This window comes from Aquila chrysaetos, chromosome 3 (assembly GCF_900496995.4).
Source record: "Aquila chrysaetos chrysaetos chromosome 3, bAquChr1.4, whole genome shotgun sequence".
Lineage (NCBI taxonomy): Eukaryota > Metazoa > Chordata > Aves > Accipitriformes > Accipitridae > Aquila > Aquila chrysaetos.
Window position 1 is genome coordinate 18,315,129 of NC_044006.1, and position 18,697 is coordinate 18,333,825.

The following is an 18,697-nucleotide window of genomic DNA, read 5'->3' on the forward strand; positions in this document are numbered from 1 at the left end:
TAAGGCCAATCATTCTTTCAAGACTAGAGCTTCCTATCCTGCTTTCTGGATTTACTCCTACATAGAATCATCTTCCATTAATATAAATGGTTGTTGGTATTTATCTCTAGTCTACGTATTTCTAAAAGACCTAGAGTCTCTCAAATGCCAGCTTTGGCGCTGTTTAAAATGCTAAATGATGAAATGAATCATGTTTCTCAGCACCCTAGCGCTGGCTGCCAGTCAGCATTACTAGAAATCTTACTCTATTGAAACCATCAGCTTTAATTTTGAAACTGGCTCTACTTTTATGAGTTTCAGTAAAGACCTAATAAAATCTTTATGTATAGGATATGATAGAGACTTATAAAACTGGGAATGGTATGGGGAAAATGAATATGAATCAGTTGTTCACATGCCTTCCAGTACAAGAACTAGGGTTCATGAAATGAAACTAGTAGGGATCAGTGTGAAAGCAAATTATGTTTCTTCACCAATTAATTATTAATCTGTAGAGTTCCTTGATGAAGGAAATTGCAAAGTTTACAATAAGTAACTGGATGTAAAAGAAAAAAATATATCCAAGGCTACTAAACACTAAGATATAACCTATGATTCAAAGTACCTGCACTACAAGCAGTAGGGGCTGAGACAGCATTTCAGTGAAATAACAGAAATAATGCCACTAGAGTTTGCATTGCTTTGTTGTGCAGGCATCTGCTATTGACCATGTGTAGAAACAGATACTGGTATAAACAGACCTTTAGTCTGGCACAGAACAGTGATTTGGTATCTCAAATTTTTAAATTGAATTTGATACAAGTTAGAAATGGTCTTTTATGGTATTTTTCTGGATTGTTCAAATAGTAAACCCTGGTAGGTAAAATGGGAAGGACCCATTAACAAGGAATGGGATGACAGACTAAGGAAAAACTGAATTTGTTTTTATTAAACTAAACTTCAGAAGAATCTGAAATGAGAAAAGCTGAAGTAACTGAAGAGATCTTTAGGTTAGCTCTGGTCTAGACAAACTTGAGTAAGAATTCTCTTGGAATGCATCAGGTGAATAGTAGCTGTGGCTTTCAGCATCTGTCCAACAATTACTAGTGCTATACACACATGGATTTTCTCAGCAGCAAATGTGGCAATGCAGAGAATCAGTCCATTATAAATCTCTTTGTGCTATTTCAGATGTTAAATCTTTTTCTGGTAGAAGAGCCAGGAGCTTTGAATTTGTCAATGATGATGCTGATACAGGGAACTATCAGGAGCCACCAGTAAATCACAGGGAGATTTGCTAAGTAATACTGGAGGATGAAACACAACTCCACATTCAAGCTCTGGGAATAAGATAAAGGCTCTTTTTGAAAGTAGGCCTTGACTACCTTGTTTTTCCCCAGAACGTATTGTGAATGACTGGCAAGGAGTGGCATGTCATTTTTACTAATGACTCTTAGACATGTAGGAGGGAGAAAACACATTTTAATGTATACTTTCCCCTGTCCTCTTTTTCCAAAGCTCTCAGGAGAAAAAAAAATAAATGCATTTTATTCTATGGTTCCTTGATTTCACTGTTAATGTTCACTCTACTAATGTTAAAGCTCTATCATGCTTTTTTTTTTCCAATATAAGCATAAACACAGAGACTAAGTTCTATATAAGTCCTTCCTACTCCTTTCAAAGCAGACCTATTTTTCTTTCTCCTTTTGCAAAGTACCAGTATGTATCATCTAGGTCCTCGAATCACAGCTTTGTACCACTGTACCTTGAGGTTTCAAAAAGAGATGTTTACTCTAATGCAGTTTATAGCTACCTCAATCTTTCTAGTCGAGTCTGCAAGATTATTTAAAAGAAAAGTATGGTCAGTCCACAAGGTCAATTAAGTACACAAAACTTTCCCTTCTTCCTGCTTACAAGTTCTTTACTACTGTTTTGTGGCTTATGCGCATATAGTTGAAAACTATTTTGAAAGCCTTACACATTTACATTCTTGTGGGATGGTTCATGAAATATTATTACATAGAATCTAGTAAACATAAAAAATAAGTTGGAATTTATTTCCCCAAGCCTTTTTGAAAGAAAAAAAAAACTCCAATGTATCAAAACAACTGATACTGAAGTATATGTAGAAATTAATCTTTTTCCATTTCTAACATGAAAACCCCCTTTTAAATAACTAAAACCACTACCTCTTTACAGTAAAGTTGAACATCTAACATCGTTACAGTTGGCTCCCACTCCTATGGTTTGGTGTTACAGAACTGTGCGCATTAATGGTGATGATGTTGAGATTTTACTACACAAAAAAACCCAAGTCTTGCTGACACTGCAATTTTGTCTTAAAGTAAATCCCCTTGATTAACTCTTTCCCCCTTCAACAGTGCTCTTTATTTCCCTAGCTGCCAGTACAGGATAAGTACACTGAACTTCAGCACATAGGCAGTATGCAGAGAACAAAAAATACAGTACAACCTGCTTATAATAAAAGCACTGTAAGTGAACTCTCAGTGCTCTGCATGGTGTAAACTGCAGTCCCATTACAATGAGGCTTTGTATATAATAAAATAACTTCATGGAGAAAAGACACTTCAATAGACAGTCTACTAATTCTGCAGATTTGTTGGCAATACCTTGATAGTCACTGCTTCCTGCTCATACTCAGAGGCAGCAATGCAGAGGCCCGATTTGACCAAGACCCTTAGCACAGGTTTTACAGCATAAAGATATGGTTGAGTGAGTATTGTTCAATGCAGCTCTCTTCTTTCTGGCTGCAGCACTGCAGAGGGGCAGAAGAGGGACATCCAGTGTAGGATGCTGTGTGTAACCATCTGTATGTTCTGAGTTTTTAATAAAGCCCTTTCTGGTGGTTTCTTCCTCATTCTTTGGATCTTTCCTTGCAGTTCGCAAGTAGGCATCAAGGAACATGCAGCAGCTGACTGCTGTCAGTCAGATTCTGACTTCTCATTAGATTTAGATGATTTACGCTTTCTCTTTTTCTTCTTCTTCTTTTCTTTTTTTTTCTTTTCCTTCTTTCTCTTTTTTTTCTTGTGTTTATCTCTACATTCTGAGGAAGTGGAGCTGCTGCCACCTTCATCCTCATCACTGTCATCACTGCTATCATCATCATCTTCTGAGGTAGAGTCCTCCAGGAGCTGCTTCAGTTGCTGTATCCTGAGTTTAAAACATGTGAATGAGAATCTTTTCTAGCTCTCCTCTACGTGTAATAATGTATTCTAGCTTTCGTCTGCTTCCTTCCTACCTTGAAAAATGGAAGCTGCATGCAAAGGGCAGGGGAATACTTCCTCTTTTGCTGAATTACACACCCATTACAGTTTTCACAGACTGATAAAAGTAACCTCTTTTGAGACAAGCAGATGTTCTGTTCTCAGGGACTTTCCATCCCATGGGATATCAAAGGCAGACTAGCTTATTGGCCAATATTTATGTGTGCAAAACAATGAGGCAACAGCTATCAGCAGGCCACCATAAGAAGTTCTATGCTTATCCATACGCAGATGCATATTGGGATTATGATATTTTGATATTCATTGCCCTGCTGATCCATAGATGACATCAGTGAAGCTGATGGAGTACGCTCCACTTTAGATGCAGAGGTATTTTTGACAGGCACTCTTCCTTTGAACTTTCATGGATTACTGGCAAATGGGGACAAACTATTTGCTTATTTTATTGTTGTCTTCAGTACCTGCTCCAAGGTTTTGCTTGTTGTTGTTGTTTTTTTAAGAAAAAAGCAACGCACCCACAGCAGCAGTACTAGTCTATGGGCTACCTATAGTTTGTTCAGTTACCTCACTGATGCAGTTCAAATAAGAAAGCATTAAAAACTCTGCTGCTTTATATAGTGAATATCAACCTCACATGAGGAACACCATCAGGTGCCCAGAACTAGCTTTCTAAACCCACCCCTTCGTGTCTACTGAAGGTACTTTGATGCACCGAATTTTCGAAAACACCTTAGTGAAGTCAGTGAAATTAAAAAAAAAAAAAAAATCAAACTGTTTTTTTAGGCCTAAACCAAAACTAAACCCAAGTACCTGAATATTATTGTGTAACTGAATATGACTCCTCTTTAAACTTTGTTTTGGGAAAAAATATAGAAGCAAATAGAATTAAAGAGGTAGGAAGTATTACTGAGTGATTACTGAGAAAGTAGAAATGCATTAGTCTCTGCCAACATAAAGAAACTGTCATTAAAAAAATGTTCTGAGATAAGGGTAAGCGTCTATCAAAATTTCACCTATACATTAGTATCATGTTATCAAAAGAAAACTGAATTGAAAATGCAGTTTCCTACAGAGACACACTTACCTCATTTCTTTCTCATGACGTTTATTTTCCCTTATTATATCATACATTGGATCTTCATGTGCCTTTAAAGTGGAAAACAGAAAATCCAGTGTTGGTAAATAAAAGTATCTATCACTGACTGTTTTATTTCCTAAAAAAATAAACCAAAGCAACACAATGCAAAAGGCTTTTATCAAAAGATGAAATACACTTAGCAAGCTCTTAATTCACAAGTATGCTCTCAGACTTAACATTGTTAATTATTTGACCTGTTTTTCTTACTTTAGCAAAAGCTTATCTAGTTACATCACCAATGAAGGGGACTCTCCTTAGGTATATACTACCTCTTGCCCTCTCCAATCACAGTTAACTAAGAGAACCCCATACAAATACTACAAGAATAGCTAGACAGAGATGGAATATTGAAGTTCAAAGTAATGAGCTGTGCCCTTACAGCATATTTTAAAAACTTGGATACAAACACACAGGAATAAAGGAGCAAGCAATATAAGACAAACGGATAATGAAGTTGGAGTTGTCCTAGCATGCTATGTGCTACCATTATTGGTTCTTAAATTGGTTATTTTAAAATTAAACAGGCATTGCAGCAAAAGATAGTTGTGAAGGAAGATAGCAAATAAACTTTGCAGACATTTAAGGTGAGCTTATGCCATGCAAGAATGCAGCAAAAAGATGGGGTGATCATTTCTGTTGGAAGATTAAGCAAACAAGTTCAACAGAGAGGAGATATCAGATGCAGACCAGAGGTGGGAATTAAAATTTCAGTAGCAAATAAAGGTGTTGGGAATGCACCATGAAGGGCGTTGCACGTACAGCAAGAGTTTGATGCAACAGAGAAGAAGCCTGAGGAAAAATGAAGAATATCTGGTCATGGGAGAGGGCTAAAAATAATCTTTGCAGTAGCATACAATCGGTACAAGTCCAGTATCTGGACAGAATGAGCCCAGATTACAATTTTCAAGGATAGAAATGAGGACATAAGACACAAAGTGATGAGAGCTTGAAATATAGGTTAACAATGCAGAGCAACAGGAACAGTTAAAGAGGTCACACAGAATCTGCAGAACTGAGATGTAGCCTCATGTAGCAAGAGATCAGACTTGTAGACAACTGGATTACAGACCTAGACAACAGGCTTCATGATGTGATTGTTAACAGTGAAAGTGGAAGGCCTGAAGCAGCTGCAATATGGGCAGCTCAAGCTTGACTAAACAATTTTTATTACGTTGACATTTTAATCACAAAAACTGAATGTAATGGTTGAAAGAGGTTCTTGAAGATTTCCAATTTAAATTACTAATTTTCCTCTTGAAGAGCAGATTTTCTGCAAGTAGTCAAACATCCAACCACATCTGTAGCTATTTTTCTTTATTAGAAGATTTTTGGCATCTATATTGTACTACAGACAGAGGAAAAGTCCTTAATAAAGCGTCATCTAACAGGCTTCTCTTCACTTGCAAGATTATGCATCCTCAGTATTAAAAAATACAAGCAATAATACTACAGTATTTGTACTCACTACTCTAAATTGTTCCAATTTCTGATTGCCTTTAATAAAGAATGGGCATTCTTTATCTCCTGTTCTGTGTCCATAACGTTTACACCTCCAACCTTTAAAAAGAGAAGCAGCAGTGAATTGCACCTCTGAGCCAGATCAGAAGAAGAAAAGAAAAAGAAAAACCCCCCATATTTATGCAAAATATTTTTGATTTGTTGGAACAAACAGAGAGATACAAATATTATGTTGATAAGTGTAACATCCATAAAATGCAAGGCTATTACAGCCCTCAAGATACCAGTTGCTTTTGTACCAATGTGATGCCAATCTACCTGGACCTTGTCATCTGTCCACCAGACATTCTGCCCTCCCCCAGAGTATATGGATGGCTATATGAAGGTCCAATGACATCTGGAATATTTCAGCCTTACACTGCATGACTTTGACTTCTTTTCCCAAAGGCATCCAAAGCCCTTTTGTTGGGGCATGTGCCAGGAATTCTCGTGCACTTTCATTGCCTGGTACATCAGGTATACAGTCTTCTGGTTTTATTTCATTCTCCTACAGAAAAAGACAAGGACAATAAAATTACTTTTTTTTTTTTTTTTAAGTTTGTAAGTTAATACTCCAAGTGTGCAGGCCTTCACTTAATACGGAACCTATTTCCCCCGTAACATTTCTTCTTCTTGTAACACATAAAGGATCCAAAACACCTGACCCTTTTAACAGCATTAAGTACTTTTCTTTTTCCCTCACCCTTGAATTTTCCAGTCTGAATTTTATTGCCATATTCATTCCATTCCTTCCCGTGTTTTTTAGTAATTTATTTAAATAAATAATATAAATGAAAACTTAACAGATAAGGACAGACTTCTTTTTGCTCTTCCTGCTAACAAGACATAACGATTTAAAACAGCCTTTACAACACAGAGCAGTATTTTTTAGGTTAAAAGCACTAGATTATGGCTTAGGTATACAAATTTGGCAAAAGCAATGATCATTATTAAAGTATTTTTACAAGAATATTTGAGCATAGGCAATGGAAAAGAATCCTGAAAAGATGCCACTCAAACTGAAAATCTGCTTCACCATAAATGACTCCCCTCTGTCTGCACTATTAAATACTGCATTAAGTGTGCATGCTAAGAGGTGATGAAAGAACTGGTATCATCCTATCCAATTCTGGGCATTTCACTCTGGATTTCCCAAGTCAGAGGCTGGTTTGTAACTGAGGAGCTCTGAGCTTTCCCCTGGAAGCATCTAATTTTCTCTGCAACTTATATAGGTAACATAGACACTTAAGATAAATGGTTAAAAGACAGGTTGTGTGAAAATCCCTTGTAATGCTAAAAATTTACTGCAGTATATTTACCAACCTTAATTAGCCCTGGGGGAGGTTTCTCATAGCTGAAAAGCAATAGAAATACTGTTACTCTGCAGCTGAGCACAGACAAATAGATTGAGAAAATACAGTATTTCAATGGTATAGAGTTAAAACCTTCACATTTTCCCTTAAATTTTACTTCATCAATAATCACCAAGAACTATAGCAAAACACGGATACCTGGATGCAAGCAGGCTGAGACAGAGTGTCTGTCATAACACCACACACATCTCTTGCAAACATCCTTCAGATTCATATTCTTGTGGGGGAACAACTACTTTCTTTGCACTGCTTTGAAGGGATGTGTGGTACATCCATTCAGCTTCAGTTACCATAAATGCATAATACTCTCATCTTGCTGTAGCACCCCTCCCCAAGATCTCACTGACCCAAATTTATGATTCAGCAGTGCTGGAGTAAAGAGACATACTTGGCTGAAAATGTCAAGTCAGAGCGTTCCTTACATCTAGCTTTGCCAGCCAAACCTAGTATATAATGATAATTTCATCTTCTTCTGTGTATTAAACCTAAAGACAGAACCTTATGGACCAAAGTACCATCTTTCCTGCAGCATTGCTCTGCAGTTAATAGTACATATAAAATTTATTAAAATCCAAATAGCAAGCAGGTGCTACATTGAGCACAGCAACTGAGAAAGTGCATGTGCTTAGGAGTTACATGCCAAGGCACTATGAAAAGGTCTTTATAACAATAACTTTGAGTGCTGTTTAGTGCATTTCATAACAAACAGAATTTTACTTCCACTTGGAAAGGAAAAGAAATCATGTTCTTGTGAACCTTCTGATCTTTTTATTCTATTAAACCCCTTCCAATGAAATAGCGTAAACCTTTTACAGCACCGCGGGCTACTGATGAAGTCATTAGGCAGATCTCAAACCTTTTCTACTTTTTTTTTTTTTAAATCCATCCTAGTGGAAACCGGCTGAACAACCTCTGCTTCTACGCTGCAACTACCAGACTTCTAGGAACCTGGAAGAGACCCATTTCCCCCCCCCCCCCCCCCAAATCCTTATGAAGTCCCCAAGCAGTTTCGGGAGTGGCCCCGGAGCCCCGTCGGGATGCTGCTGTACCGCCTTAGCGGCTTTCGGGTCGCCGGAGCCACCGGGGAGGCTGGCTGCTCTCAGAGAGAGGCAGCAGGTACACGACTGAAACACAGACCTGCTTCTCTATAAGCACGGGCCCCGTTTTTAAAATCTGACGGAGCTGGAGCAGCAGCTGCGAGAAGGGAACGGGCCCCTGCTTTCCGCGGGGCCGGAGGGGGAACAAAAAAACAACCAACAACACCACCCCCCCACCTCCAAAACCCCAACCCTGCACTGGGAACGAGCCCCAAATGCCGGCGGGGGGGGCGGCTCAGAGCGGAGCGGGGGGGCTGCGGGCCCTCGGGCCCCCCGGGCAGCCTCCCCTCCGCTCCTTACAAGGACTCCAGGTGCTGGAGTTTTTGGAGCTGCTGCGCCTCCTGCCTCTTCCGTTTCCTCTCATGCCGGTCCTGGGTCCTGCCACCGCTCGCCGCCGGCTCCAGATGGCTCTTGGGCCGCGCCTGGCTGCCCCTCGCCGCTCCCTCCTCCGCCCCCTCCTCCTCCTCCTCCTCCTCCTCCTCCTGCTGTCCCCTTCGCGCGCTGTGGGACATCGGGGCGGCGGCCAGAGCCGCGGCGGACGGCGAGGCAGCGGTGGCGCTGACGCCGCCCGCCCCCTCCCCTCCCCGCTGCGCATTTCGGTTTCACTTCCCCTCCCGGGCGGGGCGCGCCTGGGCCAAGCGCGGCCTTCCTCCGGCGCCGGCGGTGCGGCTCGGCCTGGCAGCGCCCCCTCTGCCACGGCCCTCCGCGCCGCCGCCTCCCCTCCTGCCACCCCTCCGCAGGCCCGGTTGGGCGTGAGGGGCGGCCCTGCTCAAGCCGTGCCGCAGCCCGTCGTCTCAGGCGGTGAGGCGGCAGGGCGGCCTCGCCGAGCTGCCTACCGCTCACCCCCGGCACCCTTTCCGGGGATTAAAAACAACGTGTGGACCGTTGCGCCTTCAAAACACCGATATTAAAAAAAAAAAAAAACACACAACAAAAAAATACCTCAGTGCCACAATCATTTACACAGGGGCGCTATGGATAGGCGTGGGGGGAATATGGTGGTGGGCTGGCCAAGAGGTGTTGGTTGGGGAGCCGGCAGGCTGAGGGGGTCGCCTCCCCCACCGAAGCCTCAGGAACGGTTGGGGATGCAGCTGAGGGGCGTCGGGGGGTCGGCAGAGCGGCTGGGTGTGCAGGGAGGGCCCCCATCACGATGGTCACAGGCCATGCTTGCCAGAGGCCAAAATACGTGGGGATGGAGGGAGGGGAAGGTCAGGGCCATTTCTTGCAGCATCCAGAGCACATGGAGTCGGTTTTGGGGGTTTCTTTCTTTTCTTTTTTTAATGGGTGGGTTGGTGGCATGTTGGTTATGGGGCAGGGTCTAGCCACAGGCCCAGTGAGGTCTGGCTAGGGCCATGCTGCAGTGGCCATAGCTGCCTGAAGAGCAAAGGGCAGCTCCCTCCTCTTTGGCATGTGAGCAACCCCAGAGAGCTGAATCTGCCCCAGGTTTTGCAGTTTCCTGCCCCAGCCATGATCCTTCTGTTGCAGGATGAGGAATGGACACAGGTCAGTGTTGGGAAGGCAAAGTTTAAATTTCTACGTTAGCCTCATGCTGAAGTTCAAGGGCACGTGAGATTTCAGGAATTGCTTAAAAGCCAAGTAAAACACAAAAAGTAGATCTTAGAAGTCCAGGAATTGAAGGTTATTTTAACTGGGATCATCTTGGTGCTTCAAAAGTGCACGTCAAAGGCAAAGGAAGCTGTTCCCTGGTAATTGCTATTGCAGCACACTTCGGTTCTGAAGTACAGTAAGACAAAAACAGTTGTGAGAAAGCCTATCTTTTACAAGGCAATTAGCAACCTTAGGGTTTATTTGACAACGTAATATTATTAAACAAGCACTACTTTAACATTATTTTAGCTTCTGCTTGGTAAAACCTTACTTATTTGGGATGAAAGATCACATGTCTTGTTTCTCACTTGTATTCAGCTAAGTGGCTGCCATTGTAACTTCAGATCCCAGGAAACTATTTTTGTCCAGTTAATTCTGTCACAGTGTTTTGCAAGGATTTGGTGCTTATTTTGAGGTTTAAACAAAAGAATCTAGCTTTTGCATGTCATGCCACTAATATGTAATATTGATGAAGATTTTTATTTCATGCACCAAATTTTGTAGGTGTACTGGCACTGGAAAGAATGCAGCAGCCTTTCTACCACAAAACAACACTCAGCAGCAAAGCGACTTAATCTTGCAGATACACTTCTCAAAAAAACCCAACTTCTGCTCTTCATAAACTAATTCCAACATACCCATCTGGCTGAGATGTCATGAGATGGTGCATAAGTTGTGAGAAAACCTTTTTCATTCATCGCATGGGTCTGTAGTTATCTTATGTGTTTTGCTTAGCAAAACGCAAGGTGATGTGATTTAAGGTAATCCACTATGGAGCAGGTTGAGCAGATGGTTGCTGGAGGCTAAGAGGTTTGCTGCGGTGACACTGCTAGCGTCTGGTAACAGGTCAAATTGCAATCAGTCCCTTACACAGTCATGTATCTTCAAGCAACGAGTGAGGCAGGCAAAGTATTTTCAGGTGTTGCAATTACATTTAAAATGCCTGGAAGAACTTAGATGAGACACAGTATCAATTTTTCACTCTATTTAGAGAAACGGCAATAGTTACGTGCCAGCTGGGCCAATGCCTACTAATTAGAGACTTTATTTTGGAAGCAAACTCAAGTGGCCCCCCTTTCATTCCACTGTTATTTTGCTATTTTCAAGCGCCTTTTTACTTCATGTTTTCAAACCAACAGAGTAGTCAGACTCTGGAACAGCTTTCCAGCGCGTTAGGTCAGTGACAGAAAACTGAATCAATTCTAAGATGGAGAGTTTCCAGTTTATGAATGGTATTCTATGGGAGGGATGTGTGCAATAGCAAAACAGACAGGAGTTCTCCAGAAGCCCTACCAGTCTTGCTTTCATACACCCTTGACTGTCCCAGCTTGGCTGAAGTAAGAAGAGTTCTGCCAGTCTGGAGCAGGTAAGGGCCTGGCTTAGATGACCTCAGATTCAATGACTTCATCCTTGACAGAATAATTGACACAAATTCAGGAACTAAGAGCATAGTCTCAACAGAAGTGTGGGGCTGCAAGTGGAGGCAGAAGGACAGACCATGGTATACTATCCTCTTCTTACTGTTAAGTCAATGAGAGCTTGGCTGCATTCTTTGCATCCCAGTGGCTTGTACGTTCAGGCCCTAATTTTTGAGCGGATCAGGGCATTTGTGTAATACTCTTCACCGCAGTATCTTAATGGGGCACACAGAAGGTAAAATTAGATAGGTACATAAATCTGCTCAGCCACAGTGGTTTAAATGTGTTCTTTCTTTGGCTTGATACAAATAATCATCTTGTGCATTTCCTCATCTGTCTTAGAAATGAACTTTATCACTTTACTGCCCAGCTCAGAAGTACCTACCTGCAAGGTCAGGTGTTTTTTAACCCCCATTTTTAATAGAAGGAGATTATTTGAAGCTGTAAGTAGCTTCAAAGTTTCTTTTTTCCCCTTTGCTGAGAAAAGCCTTGGATTCCTGTGACTGTTGCACACTTAACCCAAGGAGACAATTGCTTTTGTATCAGTCCTTAGGAAAGATCAAAACAAGATGAATTGTGAAGAAGGAGGGAGTAGGAAAAAAGGAATCATTATTTTCAGTTCTATTTATTCTGGAGTAAAGATCCTCAGTATCTGTAAATTGCTTAAATCTGTTCTATTTAAAGGGTTTATATTAGCTGAGGATCTGGTTCCTTATACTTAGCAGGATATTTATTTGAAGTTGTGTTGGGTTTTTTTTTCCCCTTTATTTGTATGTACTGCTTCAGACATTTCAAGAAGTTAATCTTTGCAGAACTGTTGTCTTACCATAAGAGCTGACTGTCATGGTGCTGTAATTCCAGCTTCACCAAAACATGTAAGCAGAAACATTAATTGCTGTCACAGTGTGAGGTATCTGAAAGGCCCATATGTTTCATAAAATCCACTACAACTTCATTATAAACAACTGAAGGTTTCAACTACAAGTGATAATACCGGGGCCAAATTAATTTACATCTATGTCATCCCATGGGCATCAGTATGTTTGTGAGAGTATAACCCTGGCAGAATGTCAGCCAATCTGTTTTTCTCAATTTTTGGCTGGCTAGAGCTTTGGGCCAGGATCTGTTTCTGATTATGTGTCAGATATTACGCACAGGAGAGGAATCCAGAACCCGTGTTGGGCTCCATGGGAAATTAAGCACCTCTTAATGGGATCCAGAAGAAGCAGCAGGCTGAGCAGAGCACAGCCTAAATCCAGCATGGCCAGCCCGTGGCTGCCTGAAGCTAGCCGATAGGGGACATTCAGAATAGAGTGAGTCTAATATTGGGACCATTTCTGACCTCAGGGAAGGCTACCTCAGAACAGCAGTGGCACTTCTAACCACTTGGGAACCTCAGCTGTGAAGAGAGGTGCTGACATCCTTTATTACAGAGAAATGAAAAGTTTTGTTTGAAGTGCTGGCAATTTTTTTTGTATACTAGCTTAACAATTAGAAAATGAGAGACTTGGATTCGGTTCCCTCCTCGGTCTAGGTATTCGGTGATGGTGGCTTCTGTGTCACCAGGAAAAAATTCCCTATCAGGCTAACAGCTACATTGGTGGGGACCACCCGCCATTCATACTCCACTCTTTGGAAGCAGTAGAGAAAAGCATCTGAGATTCACGGGGTCAGAAGGACAAGTGTGTTTGAACTTGGCTGTGAGTACACTAAGAGGGATGCCCATCACAACACTGGAAACTGTACTTCTTTCTGTAAGATACAAAATCAGTGCTCTAAGCAGGGGCCAGAGCACAGTTCTCCCTTGATTAGCACCACTGCACCAGGTGACAATATCGTGCTCCTACTTCCCGCTTCTCAGATTGATCTCATGTTTACAACGGCAATACTCAGCAGTGAAAAGTGTTCCTACACAACTGAACCTTTACTGTGGTGTTTACTGCCGTACATCCTCACATAAAGGAAGCAAGGGAGCAAATGTCTGAAAGAATACGATGGCCACAGCTGCATTTTGTACAGTCCCGATCCTACCAGTGTTCAAGACTCTGTAGATGTCTACAGGGGCAAGCCTTTTAGGAAAATTAGGCAGAAGAACATCAAAATTTCGGATCCCAACCAAGCACAGGTGTGAACTAAGCATTGAATTGTTTGTTTCTGTAAAGACTAGGTTACTACCTAGGGTATTCAAAAATGTGTGCTTGCAGGAAAGCTTTACAGCTAAGCAAGGAAGTGTCTTTGGAAATTAGGGTTGAACAGCAGTTGAGCAAAGTTATTTGCAGCTTTAGTTTGAAGTTCCTTCATAAGGCTACATCGCATTTTAAACACTCAAATCTTTTTATTGGATCTATCCCAAAGACTGATAAGCTGGTACTTACAAGAGGAATGATTGTCTTCCTTTTTGTAAATTCTGTCCTCCAAGCCTCTGGTAGTTGATTGCATGGATGAACTCCCTCCATCCTTCTGTGGAGATACTGCCTTATTGATCACTTGGAGTTTGTAGTGGTAAAGTCACCCGTTCCATCAGAAGTGTAATGCTTACCATCTTTTTAAGCCACCACTCAGTGAAAATAATCTAGCTTTGATCTTTCTTCATTATTTTAGCTCACTTAAGATTTTAGAGACATGAAATCACGGAATAACTTACATTTTTCATGAGGTTTTGCCTTTTGGTTTCTGGTCTTTATAAATAAATATGAATAACTGTATGTAGTCCCAGCCATTTTGCATTGTGACATTGCCATTTTTTCAAGAATGAAGCTGTATTTAATGCATGTATATTTGTGTAGTACACTACTGATATAGCATTGTATCTCTGGGCATACACTGACATGGTGTCTCTTCTGTTAGTAGAAGGCCCCAGGTAAGTCATTATGGAGGCAAAGCTTCATGTAGCCTTCAAGAGACTTTGCCTGAGTAAGGACTGAGCACATTTGGGAACTGTGTGAGTAGTAGGAGCACTCAGATGCTAACAGCATGTTATATAACAACAGTAGGGAAGGGAGATTTTGGCTGACAACCCTTGGGCAGTCTCCCAACTTCTTACAAAATGTACCATCCTTTGTGGGATCGCTTGTGCCCAAGCTGAGTGGGCAGGACTTTGGTTTCATGAGAAACAGCCAGATGCAATGGAATCTATAATTCTCTATTTATCTGTTTTTGGCAGACGAGAAGGTTGAGTCAGGATCACTGCAATTTGAACCCCTTATTAGAGAGATGATAATCATTCCAGATTGGACATTCCTCATGTATTAAATCTATATATATACTGCTGCTTAACCCCTAATGGTTATAGTCTTACTGTCATCGAAGTTGGCAGCAGTTTTGCTACTGACTTAGTAGGGATCAAGGCTAGATTCTTTGCCTGGAAGCCAGGTTTTTTTCATAGCTGCAGGAAATTCCTCCTTCTGAGCTTTGGCTATATTCTTCAATCAGCAGTCAATTTCCAAGAACTTTTCCCTTGCAAAAGCATATTCCTTTCCTGAATCTTGCCTCCATAATATAGTGACTGATAAAACAGTTCCCATTTAAACGACACCTGATGTATCAAGTAAAATAGGCAAATTCTTCTTCAGTGCCAGCATCTGCCCTTGGTATGTCCCCTCCGAGTTGCCAACTTTCCAGTGGAACACTGGTTGAGTTGCCTAAAAAGGCTCCAGTGTTTATTAACGGGTCACAGAAACTACAGAAATAAAGTGAATGAAAAGTACAATCTAAAAAGTTTAAGGCAAAGAGTCTTGGTTCTGCTTGCCACCCCTATTAAACAGGAAGATGACTTTCTCTTGTTAAAATAGCTGATCTGCTAGTTCCATGCAAAACAGCTGTTCCCACTTAACCATAGTTTTTTCAAAACTATCCAAAGTTCGCAGCTCTTTAAGCCTAACACACTTCCCATATGTCAAGTTATCAACAGCTTCTTTCTAGGTAACTGAAAAGAAATGAATGGAAGCTCACAGTTCTAGACCTTCTTCTTTCCCTGCCCCTCTCAAGAGGGTAATATAGAAAAACCAGCGTAGCAGTGATAGAGCAATGAAGCAAGTGTTGGTTAAGCAAGCTGACCCAGGAGTGTCTCTGACAGGAATGAGAAAGGAATTCTGATATTGGACTGCTGAAACTCACGGCAAACACACAAAAATAATGTTTTCCAATGGTGCGCTAGGAGCCTGTATATTTTTATTCCATTATGCTAGTTTTGCTATGAATGACATCCAGGAACTCTCCCTCATAGTTACTTTTGCTTGAAAGTTACTGTCAGCTATAGTTCTACAGATATAGAAATGGAAGGATAAATATGTCATTATAGATAGAGATAACACATTCTTTCCTAGTCCAATCTGTATCTAGGCGGATTTGTGTATGGCCTGTGCTCCTATACATCACTTGTGGAGTGTGTAAAAAAGATCAATTTAGCATCTTCTATTAGGGCTTTTTCCTGCCAGCCTTGTGTGGTACTTTCTGGTCATGCTTGAATAAACTAAGAAATGAGAGGTGTTCTGCCCAGTTATTAGGTAATTTTAATAATGTACCAGTGATACTGCCAAAACAAGTAGATATTGGCTACAGGTGGTTAGGCTGTGTTAATGAAGCATTAGTTAAATTATCTGGAAACCACATCTTGAAGGATATGGGGAAAAAAAAAAGAGGGCATTTTGGGCCTCCCAAAATACTAGTACAAGACGACAGTGGAGGTCTTGAAAATTCAAGCACAGGACAGTAACAGAGGCCTCAGGAATATGGACACAAACTGGCAACCAGAGGTCACTAAAGAAATGAAGCCTTAGAAGTTGAGTTAATTGATTTTGTGGGTTAATAAGGAGAACAAAGAACAGGTCTACAACATAGGTAAAGCCTATAACATGCAGTAAACAGAGATACAACATGGAACTGTGAGCCAACAAAGAAGGAGCAAGTTGACAGAGTGTTAGCAAACATAAAAAAAGGACACCCAGCAGCCCTAAAGTGAGGAGAAAGAAATGCATGACATCATTGTCCTCCTGGCAAAGAGGAAGAAGAAATCATAAATATTAGCACTGTAATCATGCCAAAGAACTTGGGATGCTAACAATTTACTATAACCAACCTTTGCTTTTTCTAAAGAAGACTGGTGTTACTGACTTTTGAGCCCAGAGGAAGGGTGAGCGTGATAACAGAGAAAGGCATAGATAATATTGTGCACAGTGGTTTTAATTATATCGTTATTGTATGAGCTGCAATAATTAGCTAATTTGGACTATAAGTCTTAGCATGATTGTAAGTGGACTAATAATAACTCTTTAATTTGCTAAGACTTTAATTCTTGGCTTTATGTTTATGAAGTGTTTCTTTAGCCCACACAGATTGCATGGGGTGTTGGGTCTGGACCTTAAGCATAAGGACAGACAGATAAAACTTGCCTGCAATGATTGGTGGAGAAGGCAGGCAACAAAGGCTGTGACCTGTGCTGCAACAGCCCAGCAAAACAGGAATGGGATCAGAACATGCTCAGCACTCAGTATGATCTTACCAGCTCTATGCAAACACCTAAAAATGGTTCTGTGATGTGAAAGCACCCAATTTTGTAAGCCTGAGCCTAAAACTGTCCTTTAGTACACAGATCAGATGGCCGGAAGAGGTTATTGGAATACCACCTTACAGTTGCTCCACAGATGGACTCTTTTCTGTTAAAAACAAGTTCAGAAATGCAGTTAGTATCCTATGAATCCATATGGATCTGCTTCCAAAAGAATGTTGAAATTTCTAGTAGAAGTGAAGTGTTAAGAGTCGATGTCTGAATACATGACTTTTTCTCTCTCAAGATGCAAAATGTAAATAAAAATTCATGCAAGAGTCACTAAATGCTTACTAACTAGGGGAGAAGACTGCAGTGATCTTCTTGGACTGGACCCCTGATAAGCACCTGCTTTAATGCTTACATACACTAATAAGAACCAGTGAGCGCTATTCTGTAACACCTATGCACTTCGGGCATTTCCCAGGGGATTCACATATGAATATTAATGAAAAAGGGGAAAAATAACAAGGTGTACTGTTTCCAGTTTGCTTAGGCAGTCACCACTGGCAGCTACAGCGCTGGTGTGCAGAGAAGTGACTGACCTGACTTGCCTCTTCTCCAATCACCTCTGCAAATAATCCTTTTACCCAAGACGGGCAAAGGGAGTTTGCAGCGTGCTCATTTCAAAATGCAGGTGGGTTTTAACTCTGGCAGAACAGATACCCTTACATTTCAGGAAAGTTTGCACAGTTTATTTTGTGCCAAGCTGTTTGCAGAGGAACCATTTCCTTGTCTCCTCCCAAAACATACAGCTTCCAGAAGGCATTTTATAGGCAAAATGCTAAGGGCAGGGGATGGGTGGATGTGGGGGTGGGTGGGAGACTGGAGCTTGGATAAAAGGGTTCTGTCTTTCTGGGCTGGAGTCGTAGTCCACACCTAATTTACAAATCAATTTTATTAAGGCAGCTTTTTTTAAAAGAATGTTGGAACAAAACATTATTATTTTTAAATATAGAGCCGTAACAGTTCTAGCAGACAGAGTACAGATCTGGCGTGATAAAACTTAGGCGCGATAAATTAGTTACCCAATTGTGACCATATGCTTTTCAGACATTAGTGTCTATGCTGCTTCTTGAGAAGCTTTTTAGTCTTCAAATAAAGGCATAACGCTTCTGTCCTCCCTCTTGATTCAGTGAAGACCCTTTATAATAGGCAAACTATCAGTAATTGTTTGATTGGTTTTAATGCATTTAAGAAAACCAGAATGATCCTTGTTGCAGGAACCACTCCTTTCTGCACAGTTTGAGCAACACAGTTTTGAGATTGTGCATGCTGCATATGAAAGTTCAGTGAGACTCACTGTATTCCAAATTTTGTATGGCAGAAGGCTGAAGTTTAGCTCACTGGTTTTCTGCTTTTTGTGTGTGTGTGTGTGAGCAGTCTCCTAGATCGTTTCCGTTGCAGATGCAACCCCCCACTCATTGGGAATCTAGGCCAATGTACAGCAGGCTTCCTTACCACTTGTGCACGATACTACAGAAATCCACAGACTGAAAACCTGTGGCTTGACCACATGTATCCTTTGTTACAAATATCCAAGTCTTTCTGCAGCTTAGTATAAGCTTAGTATAAGCACTCCATTGTTTCAAAACCATTCTCTGGCTTTGTGGTACCTGCAATATATTTAGAATATGCTTTAGTTCACATGAGTTTTAACAATTTGTTAACCAACACATTTCCCATTTTGTCTCCAGCTACTTATGTTACATTAGGTATGTCACTTATGACCAGATTTTTTAAATTTTAGCCCCTCCATAGATGAACTTTTCTGAAAAAGTGATTTTTAACCTCTGT

At 41.1% G+C, this 18,697-nt stretch overlaps 1 protein-coding gene across 1 annotated transcript; it reads right to left on the reverse strand.

The window, feature by feature from the left end:
- Window positions 1-1,441: 1,441 nt before the first annotated feature.
- RP9 (RP9 pre-mRNA splicing factor) lies at window positions 1,442-8,884 on the reverse strand. The gene is made up of 6 exons (XM_030009723.2): window positions 8,630-8,884; window positions 7,183-7,213; window positions 6,238-6,367; window positions 5,828-5,919; window positions 4,309-4,370; window positions 1,442-3,150 (listed from the first exon to the last, which is right to left on the reverse strand). Exons 1-6 carry the CDS (start codon window positions 8,839-8,841, stop codon window positions 2,922-2,924), a joined length of 756 nt encoding a protein of 251 aa, XP_029865583.1. The 5' UTR covers window positions 8,842-8,884; the 3' UTR covers window positions 1,442-2,921.
- Between the last annotated feature and the right edge of the window lie 9,813 nt (window positions 8,885-18,697).

Bases quoted from the DNA above. Each gene is read 5' to 3' on its own strand.
- RP9 (XM_030009723.2), bottom strand. From the start codon at position 8,841: ATGTCCCACAGCGCGCGAAGGGGACAGCAGGAGGAGGAGGAGGAGGAG. The intron at 4,371-5,827 runs GTGAGTACAAAT...TCCACTTTAAAG, and splicing joins AATTGGAACAATTTAGAGTA to GCACATGAAGATCCAATGTA. The intron at 3,151-4,308 runs GTAAGTGTGTCT...TTTTAAACTCAG, and splicing joins CGTCATGAGAAAGAAATGAG to GATACAGCAACTGAAGCAGC.